The sequence below is a fragment of the Jaculus jaculus genome, chromosome 16, assembly GCF_020740685.1.
Source record: "Jaculus jaculus isolate mJacJac1 chromosome 16, mJacJac1.mat.Y.cur, whole genome shotgun sequence".
NCBI lineage: Eukaryota > Metazoa > Chordata > Mammalia > Rodentia > Dipodidae > Jaculus > Jaculus jaculus.
The window spans coordinates 46,445,672-46,461,144 of NC_059117.1; the positions used below are offsets into that span (position 1 = coordinate 46,445,672).

Sequence of the window (15,473 nt, forward strand, 5' to 3'; positions counted from 1 at the left end):
CCTCTGATCCAGCCCAAGCTGTGTGATATGCACAGCATTCTAATAAGAGGGAAGCATGCTGTGCTTGGTCCTCACAACCCAGAAAATCAGCATGGAGAGGGAATGGAAGGGGGCAGCTTTCTCCTGCCTACACTTCCTCTTTAAAGTTACATACAATGGGTCACTCTTAGACCATAGACAGAACATTCCCAGCTTCCAGGACAATTTCTACTCTGGAAGAACACTACAGCTTTCAGACACTTATATCTAACTGGTATGGAGTGCTATTCACACTTGAGTTCTCACATCAGAGACCCAGCCTGAAAAATAACAAGGAAAATGGATATAGCCAGCCTTAAGTTCATTTATGTATTTGCCAAATACTTCCTATTCCCTGGGAAATCAAGACCAAGGGGCTCTGGAGCAAATCAAACTGGTTTAAGTCCAGCTCCATCACTTCTGTTCTGTGTGAACTCTTTGTCCCTTCAACTGGAAGTAAGGATAATCAAAGTATATACAGGGCAGAGCTGCATGCAAAGAGAGGCAAGAGATGAGGCTGGGATAATCTGTTAAGAGAGGGACTACTCCTTGAAATTTTAGGATCTAGTTAAGGTTTTACACACATTGACTTAAGTGTTGTGTGGAACGCACTCTACACTGACAAAGCAAACAAACCAATGTCTTTATGTCAAAAAGGTCAGTGACAGTCAACAACTGCCCATGAGTGGCTAATACAACAGAGAAGACCTTGTGTGGTCTGTACTGGTACAGAGCCACTTTTATAGTGTCATCTGCCTTGCTGGAAAATGAAGGGAACCTGGAAGACACAAGGGCACTAGAAAAGTGAAGCACTGAAGTTGGACTGATTAACAGCAAAAAGTCAATGCAATGTCAGTAACTATCAAACCTGAGAGCTAACCAAAAGCTCATGAAGGTATGCATAGGAAGCACTCCAGAGGAACATGGAGGAAAAGGCAGGAGAAGGCCAACCCAGCCCACATTTTCACTCAAGGGCAGATGTGAGTAGGGGACACTTACAGTGAACAAGGGTCCTCTTCAGTAAGATCTGCTAGGTATACATTTGCGAAGTGGATAAACAGCATCCCTATGGCTTGTTTGGAAGTGTCTAAAAACCTGCATAAAATAGAACCAGCATGTGTTATCAATCTGACAGGAAGATAAGATCACTTTGGGAAAAATGAACAGACCACAGAGATCATCCAGACCAATCCTGTGATCAAGGCTTGAAACCATCCTTTAAAACTCAGTGGCAAAGAGGAGGCATTGATGAGCAATGTGCATAAGACACAGAGGGACTCAGACCTAAGTCCCCCACCACTCTTGAGGTTAAGGCTAAATACTTAGATTTGGGAGCATCATTGGTGGGGGGTGGAAGGGTAGGAATATGAGTAAGAATTCACAACACTTTAGCAATAATGCCTTTAAGAAGAAGCAGGTACATATGTAACAATTTATTACAATGATTATGGGTTTCTTCGGAAGAGAAAACAGCAGTCTTGTTAGCACAGGAACAAGCCTAGGACAGCCCACAAAGGCTACAAAAACTATTATCCTACTACTATCTCCTTCCAAGCCTTGTCTTTGGAAACTATTTATGAAGCTTTACCACCATACTATGAATGAGAAAATGCTACTGTAAGGCTACTCTATGTAAAATGAATATGTTTGATATTTCTGTATCTATATAATATTGGAAGGAGTACATACTTGGTCTCTGTCCCTGACCTAGAACTTCCAATTCCTATGTAATTTCTTGAGTGCCAAGGGTACTAGGAATACCTTTGTCCTTAGATTTGGTTTTTGATTCTACTTCCCCTCACAGAGCTCCTTATCCTTTACAATGTCCTAGGTGGCATGAGCATCTTTTTCTTTAATTTTTTTATTTTAGAGAGAGAATTGGCACACCAGGGCCTCAACCACTGAAATAAAACTCCAGAAACTTGCGCCACCTAGTGGGCATGTGTGACCTTGTGCTTGCCTCACCTTTGTGCATCTGGCTTATGTGGGATCTGGAGAGTCAAATTTAACTGTGAAACCATCTCTCTAGCCCAGCATCCTTTGTTCTAAAGGGGTGACTGTGGCTCTTGAGAAGCTTGAGTACATATGGGGAAGGTCACCAAATGCCTAAGCCATGGTTAATCTAAGCCCCTCCATCTTCTAGGGAGAGGAAAGTGGCTGGAGACTAAGTTAACAATCAAGTATGCCTGTGTGGCCCTTCAACTGCAGAGTTTGAAGCATTTTGGAAATGGCAAAAAAAAAAAAAAAAAAATCCATACTCAGGAGAATGATACACCCCAAATTCACAGGTTCAGAAACTTCTGTGCTCAGTAACTTTCCAGATCTTTTACTCTATATGCCACTTCATCCAGCCATTCATCTGTATCCTTTATGATAAACCAGTACATGTACATAATGTCTCCCTGAGCTTTGTGAACCACACTTGAGAGGAGGTTGTAGGAATCCCTGACGTTAACTTATCAAGTGAAGAAGGCAGTTTGTAGAACCAAGTCTGTGGGGACTCTGCTGACTCTAGGTAGTTACCATCACAACTGAATTGAATTACAGGATACCTAGAACTGGTGTCTGGATTGGAAAGTAGGTTGGTATGGGTGGGGGGGGGGGAGAACCTCACACATTTGGTTTTAGAAGCATTAGGATAGTTTTCCTTTATTCAAGGACCAAAAAGACTAGTTCTAAATAGAAGCTATTTACATGGTGTATCTGACTAATCACAGAGCATAAAATTCAAGAATTTAAGCATAATCTAACAATAGATGGACATAGGTGAAGAGGCCCTGGCAAAGACTACTGCATTTGTACTATTTTCTGTTTTCAAGAACTAAAAGCAACATGATTGTTAAAAAAAAAAAAAAAAAAAAGCTTTTTGTGCTGGGCATGGTGAACACACTTTTAATCCCAGCACTTGAGAGGCAGAGGTAGGAGGATCACCATGAGTTCAAGGCCACCCTGAGATTACATAGTGAATTTCAGGTCAGTTTGGAGTACAGTGGGATCGTACCTCAAAAAAAACAAAAACAAAAACAAAACACACAAACACAAAAAAAGGCTGGGTGTGGTGGTGCATGCCTTTAATCCCAGCACTCGGAAGGAGAGGTAGGAGAATCGCTGTGAGTTTCAGGCCATCCTGAGACTACATAGTGAATTCCAGATTAGCCTGAGCTAGAGTGAGACCCTACCTCAATAAAAAAATATATATATATGTGGTAAAACAAAAGTGCTTTCCTATAACATAGCATTCTTCCTAATGCCTAATTTAACTGAGGGTTTCCACACACTCCATGTTATATGTAATGTAATGTTATATATAATTTCTCATATTCCACCCAGCTTTTCTCCAACTCCCCCAACCAAAACCTCAACACAGTAAAAAGCATTTCAGGGATGAGTTAAACACTTTAGTACATACCATATCCTCCATGGTCGTCTTTCATGCTTTGGTTCTCTGAAGCGTTTGACTGGAAAAACAGACAGACATCAGTAGTTTCCCAAACCAATGACAAAGCAAAGTACATACACAAGTGGGGTTATCAGTCTACTCACTTCACACTGCTAAGTTAAATACCTTCTCCCTCTCCCTCTCTTGTTATTTTGAGGTAGGGTCTTGCTCTAGTCCAGGCTGACCTGAAATTCACCATATAGAGTCCCAGGGAGGCCTTGAACTCATGGCAATCCTACCTCTGCCTCCCAAGTGCTGGAATTAAAGGTGTGAGCCACCACACCCAGCAAATACCTTCTCTTTTAATACATTACAAGGAACAATATGCTAGGTGAAGGTCACAGAGGGACTGTACTGCTAATGATTAACATTGTCTCTTCAGAACTAGTAACTTCCTCATGATACATGCAAAGCTGTATTTTCTTCTTTGTGGCAATGCTCAATTACTGGAAACAAAAAAGAATATAGATGCTTCTAGATTTAGAATATGTTCTCTGAGTACAAATATACCCACCTACACAGAGGTTTACTGAGCACCTACCGCAAACTAGACACTGAGGATACAAATGTAAGGTTATCTGACCAGCAAAAAGGGGGACAGGTATGTAATCATACCTAGAGAAGGGGCAAGTCTGAGGCTGGAGTATGACCAGCCCTGCCTTCCTGCAAAAAGGAAGTAGGTAGGATGGATTTTCCTAATTGCAGACAGTCAAATCAGATCCTGAAGGCTGGGGAGGAACTTGCTGAATGGGCCAGGAAGGAAAGAAGCTAGATGCAAGTAAGAAGCTGACACACTGGACAGAGACCATACAAGGGAGGGCCCAAATACTGGGCCAGGGGGTCTGGAAAGAACCCTAGGGGAAAGGAGCAGCCAGGGAAGATTCTAAGCAAATTCAAAGATGTGCTGGAATTGATTTAGAAAAACAGTTCTGTGAATTGTGCAGATGATAGACTTCTGGGAATTGAGGGACTAAGGAAGAATGCTGGGTGTGCTAACACCCCTGGGTAGCAGTCCTCTAAGTAGGACTAAGCAGGAATAAGGAACACACTTAGCAACAACCTGCTCAACCTTGTCTGGCAAAGACTCACCAGGTTGGCACCTACGCAGAGTACTGAGTTGTCTAAAAACACTGTCTAAAGCAGAAGAAATAAATTTTCAATGCTACATGTCCCACATAATTCCACCTACTAAAACAAACACTGGCTGTGTGATGTTTACCCACACAAAAGTAGCAAGAGAGAAACAACACTGACTCAAGCCACGGAAGATGTCTCATTTTTACTGGTAGCAGGTGAAAACAGTATCAACAAACCAGCTCTCTGAGTACCTTTATAAAGCCAGTCCACTTTTGGCATAGCAAGGACTGACTGTACAAAGAGTCAAATAACAAGTCTGGTGTTTAGAGACATGTTGATATAGAGACTTAAAAGCCAGTGGAACTGTAAGGAGGTCTGTCATGTCCTTGACACATCACAGACACAAAACTTCAGTAATGCCAAAGAATCTAGAGTTGTGGACAACAGTTTCTGTTGGCCTGAATGGCTCTCAACAGAAGGTTCCTACCCAAAAATAGGCCCCATCTCACTGAGGGATTAGGGGATCTGGAAGGGAAAACTTCCAACCAGGGCCAGAACCACTTTATGCTCATCAGTTCTTCTGTCCCCATTACCATAAAGTAAAGGGTATCAGACATATTGCAAGAAGAATGCTCCTATTCCTACAAGATACTCATTGAAGTATCAGAGTATCTGCAAGATCCTTTCAAATGGTTTAGGGGGAAATATTATGTATACATATATGTGATTATATTTGGTAAACAGATTATATCATACATGATATAACCATAATTACAAGTAATTATATAATAAATCGATCATAATTATATTATGACATATATGTATTAAAAGAAATTCATATAGTACTATGGGCTGAATTGTATAGCTCTACCATTCATACCCTGAAGTCTCTTCTTAAAATTATTTATTTCCAGGGCTGGAGAGATGGCTTAGCGGTTAAGCGCTTGCCTGTGAAGCCTAAGGACCCCAGTTCGAGGCTCAGTTCCCCAGGTCCCAGGTTAGCCAGATGCGCAAGGGGGCGCACGCGTCTGGAGTTCGTTTGCAGAGGCTGGAAGCTCTGGCGCGCCCATTCTCTCTCTCTCTCTTCCTCTATCTGTCTTTCTCTCTGTGTCTGTCGCTCTCAAATAAAAAAAAAATTTTTTTTAAATTATTTATTTCCAAAGGGAGGGAAGGAGAGGAGGGGAGGGAATATGAATGTGCACACCAGAGCTTCTAATTGCTTCAAATGAACTCCAGATGCACATGCCACTTTGTGCATCTGGCTTTACATGGGTGCTGGGGGATTGAACCAAGTCATTAAGTTTTGCAAGCAAATATTTTGAGCCATCTCTCCGCCCCCCCCCCATGTCCTGCAGTCTTGATCCCCAATAGTGACTGTATTTGGAGACAAAGTCTTTGAAGAGATAACTAAAGTAAAATGAGGTCATGTGGGTATGCCCTAACCAATATGACTACTGTCCTTATTAACAGGATATTAGGACACAGACATATGAATGTACCAAGAAAAAACCATGTGAGGGTATGGTAAGAAAGCAGCCACCCATAAGCCAAGGAGAAAGGCCTTAGAAGAAGCAATGCCTGCTGACTAGCCCTTCCATCTCAGACTTCCACCCTTTAGAACTGAGAGAAAAAATGCCTCTCATTTCAAACAGCTAGTGTGTGATGTTGTCACAGTAGTCACAGAGCAAACTGATTCATGTAGAAACACAATTAATTTATTACATTTTTTTTGGACATTAAACTATTAATTTCCTTAATCATTATAACTCCTATAATTAAGTAGTTTTTAGGATATGAATTTGACTACAATGTCAGACAGAACAGGTTCATTCTTATGTTGATCATGGCTTAGCACTGTCCAAGCCTGGAGGAGCAGGAACCAAACTCAGGGCCAGTGGAGATGTTTGCACACATTGTTCTTTTAAGAAAGGCAACAAGGTACTGCTGAAGACTCCACATACTTGGGCTGCAAGGCCACTGAGAAATCCTGCTGGAACTGAGCTGATAACCTCCTCCATGTAGACCAGCTGTCAGAAAGCTAGAAAAAGCCATTCTACATGTAGTTCAATGGGAGAAAGAAATGTCCCCAAACCAGGCATGGTGGCATACACCTTTAATCCCAGCACTTGGGAGGCAGAGGTAGGAGGATCGGTGAGAGTTCAAGGCCACCCTGAGACTACATAGTTAATTCCAGGTCAGCCTGGACCAGCATGAGACCCTACCTTGAAAAACCAAAAAGAAAAAAAGAAAAAGAAATACCACCAGTGAGAATACTCAACAGTGGACACTGCAAGCCTTATAACTGGCTAGCCAGCCCAAATGAGCCAACAGGTGCAATAGCGGCACATCTGTCATGGTGGAAACCAACTGCCCTCCAATTGGACTGGAGGCTTGCTCCATGGGAGGGAATATATCTCTGACACTGAAAGCTTATAACAGGGGTAGTCATAAGCCCTAGCATTGTAACATCTGCTGATGTCTGGATAAATGTATATACTATGCTTAGTAAACTGCCCACTAAGCACTTCTCTTAATATTTATACCCTTATATTAATGCTACTCTCACTTTGGTAGAGAATCTTCTCTTTTCAGATGGCAGTGACCTTGGGATGACTCAGAAGGTATCACAGTGCTGGAAAGAAGTGACTGGAGTGCTGAGCAACATCTCGATCACACCTTCCAAGGCTCAGGGTCTAATGCAGTAGAGGTGGCAGAAAGAATGTAAGAGCCAAAGGAAGGGTAGGATTCCTTACAACGTGCTCCCTCCAGACACAAAATGGCCTGGATATCCTTGACCTCATAGTGCCTGACACTACAAGACCATCATAAGAGGAGGAAAAGATCATGACATCAAAATAAAAGAGAGACTGATTGAGATGGGGAGGGGATATGATGGAGAATGGAATTTCAAAGGGGAAAGTGGGGGGAGGGAGTGTATTACCATGGGATATTTTTTATAATCATGGAAAATGTTAGTAAATTGAGAAAAAATAATAAAAATAAATAAATAAATAAAAAGCCAAACATAAAAAAACGAAAGGCAACAAGGGCTGGAGAAATTTCCTAGTGGTTAAAGAGCTTGTCTGCACAGCCAAAGGACCCAGGTTCAATTCCCCAGGATCCATGTAAGTCAGATGCACAAGGGGACATACACATGTGGAGCTTGTTTACAGTGGCTGGAGGCCCTGGCACATCCATTCTTTTCTTCTCCCCTGGCCCGCCCTCGCCTATTTCACTCTCTCTCTCTTGCAAATAAATAAAGAAAAATTAGTTTTTTAAAAAAGAAAGGCAACAAAGGACTGGGTGTGACTCAGTGGTGGGGGACTTGCTTAGCAACTGCAAAGCCCTGGGCTCCATTCTAGGGAGGGAGGGAGGAAAAGTAAGGGAAATAAACACACCAATAGGTGTTAAATTCACAGTGAGTATCCATGCATCTCAGACAAGTGATTTATGCCACAGGAATCTTCTAGAATACATGGAACTAGAACCATCAACACTGACCCCACTTGAGTAGAGACTTACTGCTTTAGGTTTTCAAATAATTACTTGGTCAGAAAAAGGGCAAAGGTTCAAATGACAAGAAAGTTCTGCAAGGACACTGATTTTTGCTAAAAACTACTTCGTGGAGAAAGCCCAGGCTGAGAAGGGTCACAGAGGGGTGGATAGTGAGCAGGCTCTGTTCATGCCTTCAGGTATGCCTGGGGGGCCTCACTTCATATATTCCTACGTCATTCAGGTCTCTTCAATATCTGATTTTAGATAAATAGTACATTTTATTACTGAATTCACTGTTAGTGTATTGCTATTTTTTAAATATTTTATTTTTATTTATTTATTTATTTGAGAGAGAGAGAGAATAGGTGTGCCAGGGCCTTTAGCCTCTGCAAATGAACTTCAGATGCACGTGCCAGCTTGTGCATCTGACTTATGTGGGTCTTGGGGAATTGAACCTGGATCCTTTGGCTTTGCAGGCAAGTGCCTTAACCACTAAGCCATTTCTCCAGCCCTTATTTTGTTTTTTAACATAGGATTTCACTAGGCAGCCCAGATTAATCTTGAGGGTGTGATCTTCCTGCCTCAACTTCCATAGTGCTGGGAATGCAGAAAAGTGCCATGACTGATCCTTGAGTGCACTGGCAAATAAATACTGTTTTAAACTGGGTGTGGTGACACATGCCTTTAATCCCAACACACAGAAGGCAGAAGATGGAGAGTCATGATAAATTCAAGGCCAGCCTGGAATTACAGAGTGAGTTCCAGGTCAGCCTAGGCTAGAGTGAGACCCTACCTTGAAAAAAAAACAAAACACAAAAGAGAATTTTCAAAAAGCACCTTAGAAACACTAGTTCTACCTACAACAGAAGCATGGAGAACCCTGATGACAGTGAAGTCCAGGCTCCTTGCTGAGTGGCTGCACCCTTGTGCTCCCACCTGAGGCCCAGAGTCCTCTGGTTGGGGACAAAACATCTGGCTTTTTAGGAGTGGCCATGAGCACCAACTATGCCCCACTTCCATGGGGAGGCCCAACATTGCTAACTCTAGGAATTACTCTAGGCTTATAAAAGGGAAAGTGAAATGTGTTGTTCTGAGGGGCCTTTAAAGATGTGTACATGCAGGCTCTTGTCCTGCATACATGTTGCCCATACGTGACCCAAAGAGGCACACTTGAAACTAGAGAAGTCACTACCCGTAATGCCAAGAGCTCAAGATTCCTGAGCTGGTGTGTAGCACAACTCCTTGCTTGTTTGACCAGTGTTGGATTAGCTTACAAGTTTACTAGGACAAACCCCCAAAGCATAACCTGAAAAGAATGAGATAGCAAGAAATGAGAGTTAAGATTTTATATGTGTCCAGAGGAATGTCACAGAATACTCTACTGAAAATCACTTCACTGACATTTCTATACTTAATACAGAAAAGGAATTAAAAATTTTCTGAATTTTAGGGCTGCTTCAGCACTTGCCTGTGAAGCCTAAAGACCCCAGTTCGAGGCTCAAATTCCCCAGGACCCATGTTAGCCAGATGCACAAGGGGACGCATGCGTCTGGAGTTCATTTACAGTGGCTGGAGGCCCCAGCATGCCCATTCTTTCTCTCTCTGCCTCTTTCTCTCTTTCTCTCTGCCTCTTTCTCTCCCTGTCACTCTCAAATAAATAAAAATTAAAAAATATTTAAAATTTTTCTGAATTTTGGGTAATCTTCAAACTTCTCGAGGTAGCACTGTTGATACTGCTTTGCTCTAGTGATCAAAATGCAAAATGTGAACAAAGCAAATGCCCCACACTGGAGGGACCAGCTGGCCAGTGCAAAGCCCCCCACTCCATGGTCTCCCTGAAATAATTGATGGCAGATTCAAAGAGACCTTCCCTGGGTACTTTGGATCCAGTCTCCCCTGGCTTTCTGAGATTCCATAGGATATGGTCTGAATGGATGTTTAGCACCATTCCCTCTAGCCACAAGACAAAACCTGTTAGGAAACAGGGATGAATCACTCAGTCTTGGACATACAAGGGGAACTGGCTCAATAACTGCTTTGTAGGTAGCCGTTGTGGGAGCAGAATGCAAATGCCAGCACAAAGAAAAGCAGTGAGGTGGGCTTTCCTCCTTGAATCAAGAAAACCAACTTCCTTTGCATGGCCTGGAGGACGCAGTTGGGCTGGCTACCCAGGTGTGCAGCAGACACCCAGGCGCACTGGAGAGACCAGCAAGGGCAGCTCTTGCAGCACCCAGACAGTGCGCACAGGCACCCACCACCTAGCTGCAGCATCAAGAAGCCCAGGCAGTGGAAGAAGCACTCCAAGTAGGCGAGGTGCACCTCACTCCACTCCATCACTGCAGCTAGGTGGCACACTCCATGCTGGCAAGGCCCCAGTGGGCCACATATATTGAGGGGTTGAGGGAAAAGGCTCCATAGACTCTACATTCTTTTTTAGATGATTTATTTTTGAGGTAGGATCACACTCTAGCCAAGGATGACCTAGAACTTACTCTGTAGTTCCAGGCTGGCCCTAGACTCACAGCCATCCTCCTACCTCTTGCTTCCCAAGTCTTGGATTAAAGGCATGCACCATGTACAACTTCCTGTAGATTTAGTAAGTTTCTAAATAAAAAACCTGGGGAATAACATACTTCAGAAAAAAGAACTAATACCTCTAAAGCTCAGCTTGGTAAGGTCTAGCAAAATATTAAATTTCCATGCCCTTTTACACTGCAACGCAGTACAAGGTACATATCCTATTAGTATTACTACAGATATACCAAAGGTATGTTACAATACTACCATAACAAAAACTTGGAAGAAAAATCAATGTCAATGAGTATCAACAGGGTTAGGTACATACATAAAACTTACCACTAAGCATTGCTAAAAACAAGGCACATTTAGATGGAATTAATATGGAAATACTTCCGTATTAATTAATTCCATTAATATGGGAATATCCCAGTAAGTTATAAAATAATAAGGCAAGCTGGAGAGCTGTCTACCAGATAAAGGCACTGGCTTGCAAAGCCTGAAAGCCTAGGTTCCATTCCCTTTTACCCACATAGAGCCAAATGCACAAAGTGGTACTTGCATCTGGTGTTTGTTTGCAGTGCCAAGAGGCCCCTGAGTCCTCATTCTCTCTCCTCCCTGCTCTCTCTCTAAATAATTTTTTTTTCAAGGTAGGGTCTCACTGTAGCGCAGGCTGACCTGCAATTCACTATGTAGTCATCTCAGGGTGGCCTTAAACTCATGGCGATCCTCCTACCTTTGCCTTCCCAGTGTAGGGATTAAAGGAGTGTGCCACCATGCCTGGCTATAAATAATCTTTTTAAAAAATAATAAGCCGGGCTGGAGAGATGGCTTAGCAGTTAAGTGCTTGCCTGTGAAGCCTAAGGACCCCGGTTCGAGGCTCGGTTCCCCAGGTCCCACGTTAGCCAGATGCACAAGGGGGCGCACGCGTCTGGAGTTCGTTTGCAGTGGCTGGAAGCCCTGGCGCGCCCATTCTCTCTCTCTCCCTCTATCTGTCTTTCTCTCTGTGTCTGTCGCTCTCAAATAAATAAATTAAATAATAATAATAATAATAATAAGCCTGCTGTGATTTTCTTTACATCCATTTTTAGTGGCTATAATGTATATTTTTTTCCCTACAAAGAAGCATAAATGACTATTAACAAGGGTCTTCCAGGGGTAGGGAGATAGCTAAGTGGATAAAGGCACTTGCAGATAAAGTCTGCTGGCCCCAGTTGGATTACACAGCACCTATGTAAAGCTAGACTCTGGCAATCCCATATATACACATATCCCCAGCAACCAACACATGCAAAGCGTACACACACACACAGGGTCTTATATGTTACCAGAAAAGGAACACATTTAAAGTTGAGGCTAAGGAAAGCACAATTTCTGTACAGATTAGTACCATTAAATAGAGATAAGTACCACTAAGAAGTAACTGGAGGGCCGAAGAGATGGCTCAGCGGTTAAGGCACTTGCTTGAGAAGCCTAAGAACTCATGTTCTAATCTCCAGGTCCCACACTGCCAGACACACAGTGACACAAGTATGCAATGTTGCACATGTACCACAAGGAGGTGCACAAGCCACTGCTTTATATGGGGCAATAAGAAAGATACCTTCAGATCACTTCAAAAATTGGCTACATCCTATTCTTCCCAGCCTTCAGGATGTAAAAGTGGAGTCATTTAAAAGATGTTCCCTGATGGGGAGATGGTTCAGTGGGTAAAGTGCTTACTGCACAAACATGAAGACCTGAGTTCAGATCCCCAGAACTCATGTAAAGCCAGATGTGGTAGTGAGGTCTATAATCCCAGTATGTCTGCAGTGAGAAGGGATGCAGAGATAGGAGAATTTCTGGGCCAGCTAACCTGGTGTATGCAACAGTGAACAAGAGATCCTGCTTCAAAAATTAGGTAGAAAGTGAAGACCAATACCTAAGGTTGTCCTGTGATCTCCACACATGCATCATAGCATGTGTGTGCCTGCATACATACAGGCTATACACACATAGATTTAAAATAATAGCCTTTAATCCTAGCACTGGGGAGGCATAGGTAGGAGGATCACCATGAGTTCGAGACTACCCTGAGACTGCATAGTGAATTCCAGGTTAGCCTGGGCTAGAGTGAGAGCCTACCTCGAAAAAAAAAACAAAAAAATAAATAAAATAATAATAGAAGATTTTTCCCTTGAGAAGAGTGCCACATAATTAATTCTCTAGGAAATTAACCTAGGAAGTTATTTTCTTAAGATTCATTTCACCATGCTCAGCCACCCACTCACTCACAAGGGAGAACTACTTGAGCCACAGTGGACACTGGTAACCGTTATGGGGTCATGAAGGCTTCTACCCAGATTTCAAAGGAAAGCCTAGGCAACATGTGGTAGGGTTGAAGTTCCTGTGGGCTGCCCCAAAGTGGGTGTTCTTTGCCCAGGAAAGCCATAGCAGAGCCAACCCAGTAGAGGCTATGTAGACCACAGCTGATAAGACCATTGAAGCTGGGCTACCCAAACCCTTTGGAGCTTGTATCTCACCACTGGGTATCCTAGATGCCAGTGGACATGGACTTACTGAAGTTATGTTTGCCCTGCTGGGTTTTAGTATTGCTTTGGTCTCATCACTCCTTTTTATGCTCACCTTTCCTCCCTTTTGCAATTAAAGTGTTTATTTTATGCCATTGATTTTACATAGCTGAGAGTCTGCCTTGAGTCCTAGAGAACACTTTGGACTTGAATTTCTGAGCAATGCTGGAATTGTTAAGACTCTAAGGACTCCTAGAGATGGACTAAATGCATTTTGCGTTATGAGATGAACACTAAACTTTAGGGGCCATGGTAGAATGTTTCAGTTTGAATATGAAATATCCCCCACAGGCTCTGCTCCCCAGGTAGTGGCACTATATAAAAGGTGCTAGAAACTTTAGGAAGCAGGACCTAGCTGGAAGAAGCAGGTCACTGGGGTTGCATCCTTGGGGTCTGTATCTTGCCCTGGCCTTCCCCCTCCTTCTGACTGAAATGAGGTAAATACAATGTTGCCAGCCAACCATGGACTAAAATTTCTGAAAGTGAACCAAAATAAACCCTTCCTCCTGTGTTTCTTTGAGGTATTATAAAGAAACACAAAGGACTACCTCTAATGAAAGGGATTATGGACTAAGACATTTTATTTTTTTTTATTATTTTGTCATGCTGGTGATGGAACCTGAAGCATTATGCATGCTATCCAAGTGATTTACCACTGAGTTATGTCAGTAAGTAGACATTTTGTATCATTCTGAATGACTTAAACACGTCTTCATATATCCATATTGCTTTTACTTCAAAACCTAGAAAGAGATGGCTCAGTGGTTAAAGGCATTTGCCGGGAAAGCCTGACAGTCTGGGCTCAATTCCCCAGTAATCACGTAAAGCCAGACGCATAAAGCAGTTCATACATTTGGAGTTTGTTTGCAGCAGCAGGAGGACCCAGTGTGGCTATATTTTCTCTCTCTCATATAATTGTTTTTACTGTATGAGAGAGAGAATTGGTGCACCAGGACCTCCAGCCACTGCAATAGAACTTCAGATGCATACACCACCTTGTGTGCATGTGTCACCTTGTGTGCATGTGTGACCTTGTGTGCTTGTATCACCTTGTGCATCTAGCTTAAATGGGACCTGGAGAGTTGAATATGGTTCCTCAGGCTTCACAGGCACTTGCCCCCTAAGTTTTTGGGTTTTTTAAAATTATTTATTGAGCTAAAGAGATGGCTTAGCGGTTAAGGCACTTGCCTGCAAAGCCTGAGGACCTAGATTCAATTCCCCAATATGCATGTAAACCAGATGCACAAAGTGGCACATGTGTCTGGAGTTTATTTGCAGTGGCTATAGGCCCTGGTGTGCCCATTCTCTCTAAATAAATAAATGTATTTAAAATTATTTTTATTTATTTATTTATTGGAGACAGAGAGAAGGAGAGAGAGAATGGGCACGCCAGGGCCTCTAGCCACTGCAAACAAACTCCAGATACATGTGCCACCTTGTGCATCTGGCTTATGTGGGATGTGGAGAAATGAACCTGGGTCCTTAGGCTTCACAGGCAAGCACCTTAACTACTAACCCATCTCCCTAGCCCTAAACAATGTTTTTTTTTAAAAACTAAGATAGGAGGGAAAACTGTTGTGACTTAGATGTGAGCTTTCAGACAAGAAACAGGGTGTGTGTGTGTGTCAAATATACAGGAATACTTCTGGCAGAATTCAGAAAAGATTCAGATTGTTTTAGAGAGAAGAAGTGTGTTTCCTGTCTTCTTCCTTGCCTATCTCCTTTCCCTGGGATAGTCCAGAATCAATTTTTTTTTTAATTTAAGTAAGAAGAAATAGTGAGGAAATTCATTCATCCATTCTGTCTTTTCTCATAGAAGGAATTGCTATGTAATGGGCCCCATTCAAAAGAAGATGAAACAGATAAAATCCTTGCCTTCTTTCCATTATGTGTGTGTCTCCTGATACATGGAGCTCATTGCAGAAGTAAACTCTCCAGCAGGTCAGAGGTCTGAGAAGTGGGGCATGAGCTGTATGTGAAGGGTCCCAGGTTACCCAATACCTGAGGAAGATACAGGGCAATCAAATGGTATTCACCTTGGAGCCAGTAAGTACTCTTCTGCCTGCGGTAGATGGCAGCTACAGCCTACTTAGCAGGATTACTCTGCTGTAGTGCTAACAGTAGGTTAAAGGGGGAGAAGTGGGAGCAGGGAGATCTGTTAGAGACCTTGGACCAAAATATGTGGGTTCACCCATAGCTATGGGAGGGTTAGGAAAAAGAGGGAAGAGTCTGCTTCTTAAACATTGAACTCACAGAGTGGCTAAGGGCATGAGAAAGGGAACAGCTGGGAGGCCTCAGTAGTGGGAATTCACACTTGTTCCCCAGTATTCCAAGTTTCATTTGAATGTGGTAATACT

The 15,473-nt window shown here is 42.7% G+C and overlaps 1 protein-coding gene across 1 annotated transcript in view; it reads right to left on the reverse strand.

Annotated features, from left to right (window-relative positions):
- LOC101604526 (store-operated calcium entry regulator STIMATE) overlaps positions 1 to 15,473 on the reverse strand; it is a 73,728-nt gene that overhangs the window by 33,692 nt on the left and 24,563 nt on the right. The window contains exons 2-3 of the mRNA XM_012947598.2: positions 3,428 to 3,476; positions 1,018 to 1,113 (exon numbers count right to left, since the gene is read on the reverse strand). Of these exons, the coding sequence (XP_012803052.1) occupies positions 1,018 to 1,113; positions 3,428 to 3,476 (145 nt within the window). The remainder of the gene's footprint in view (positions 1 to 1,017; positions 1,114 to 3,427; positions 3,477 to 15,473) is intronic.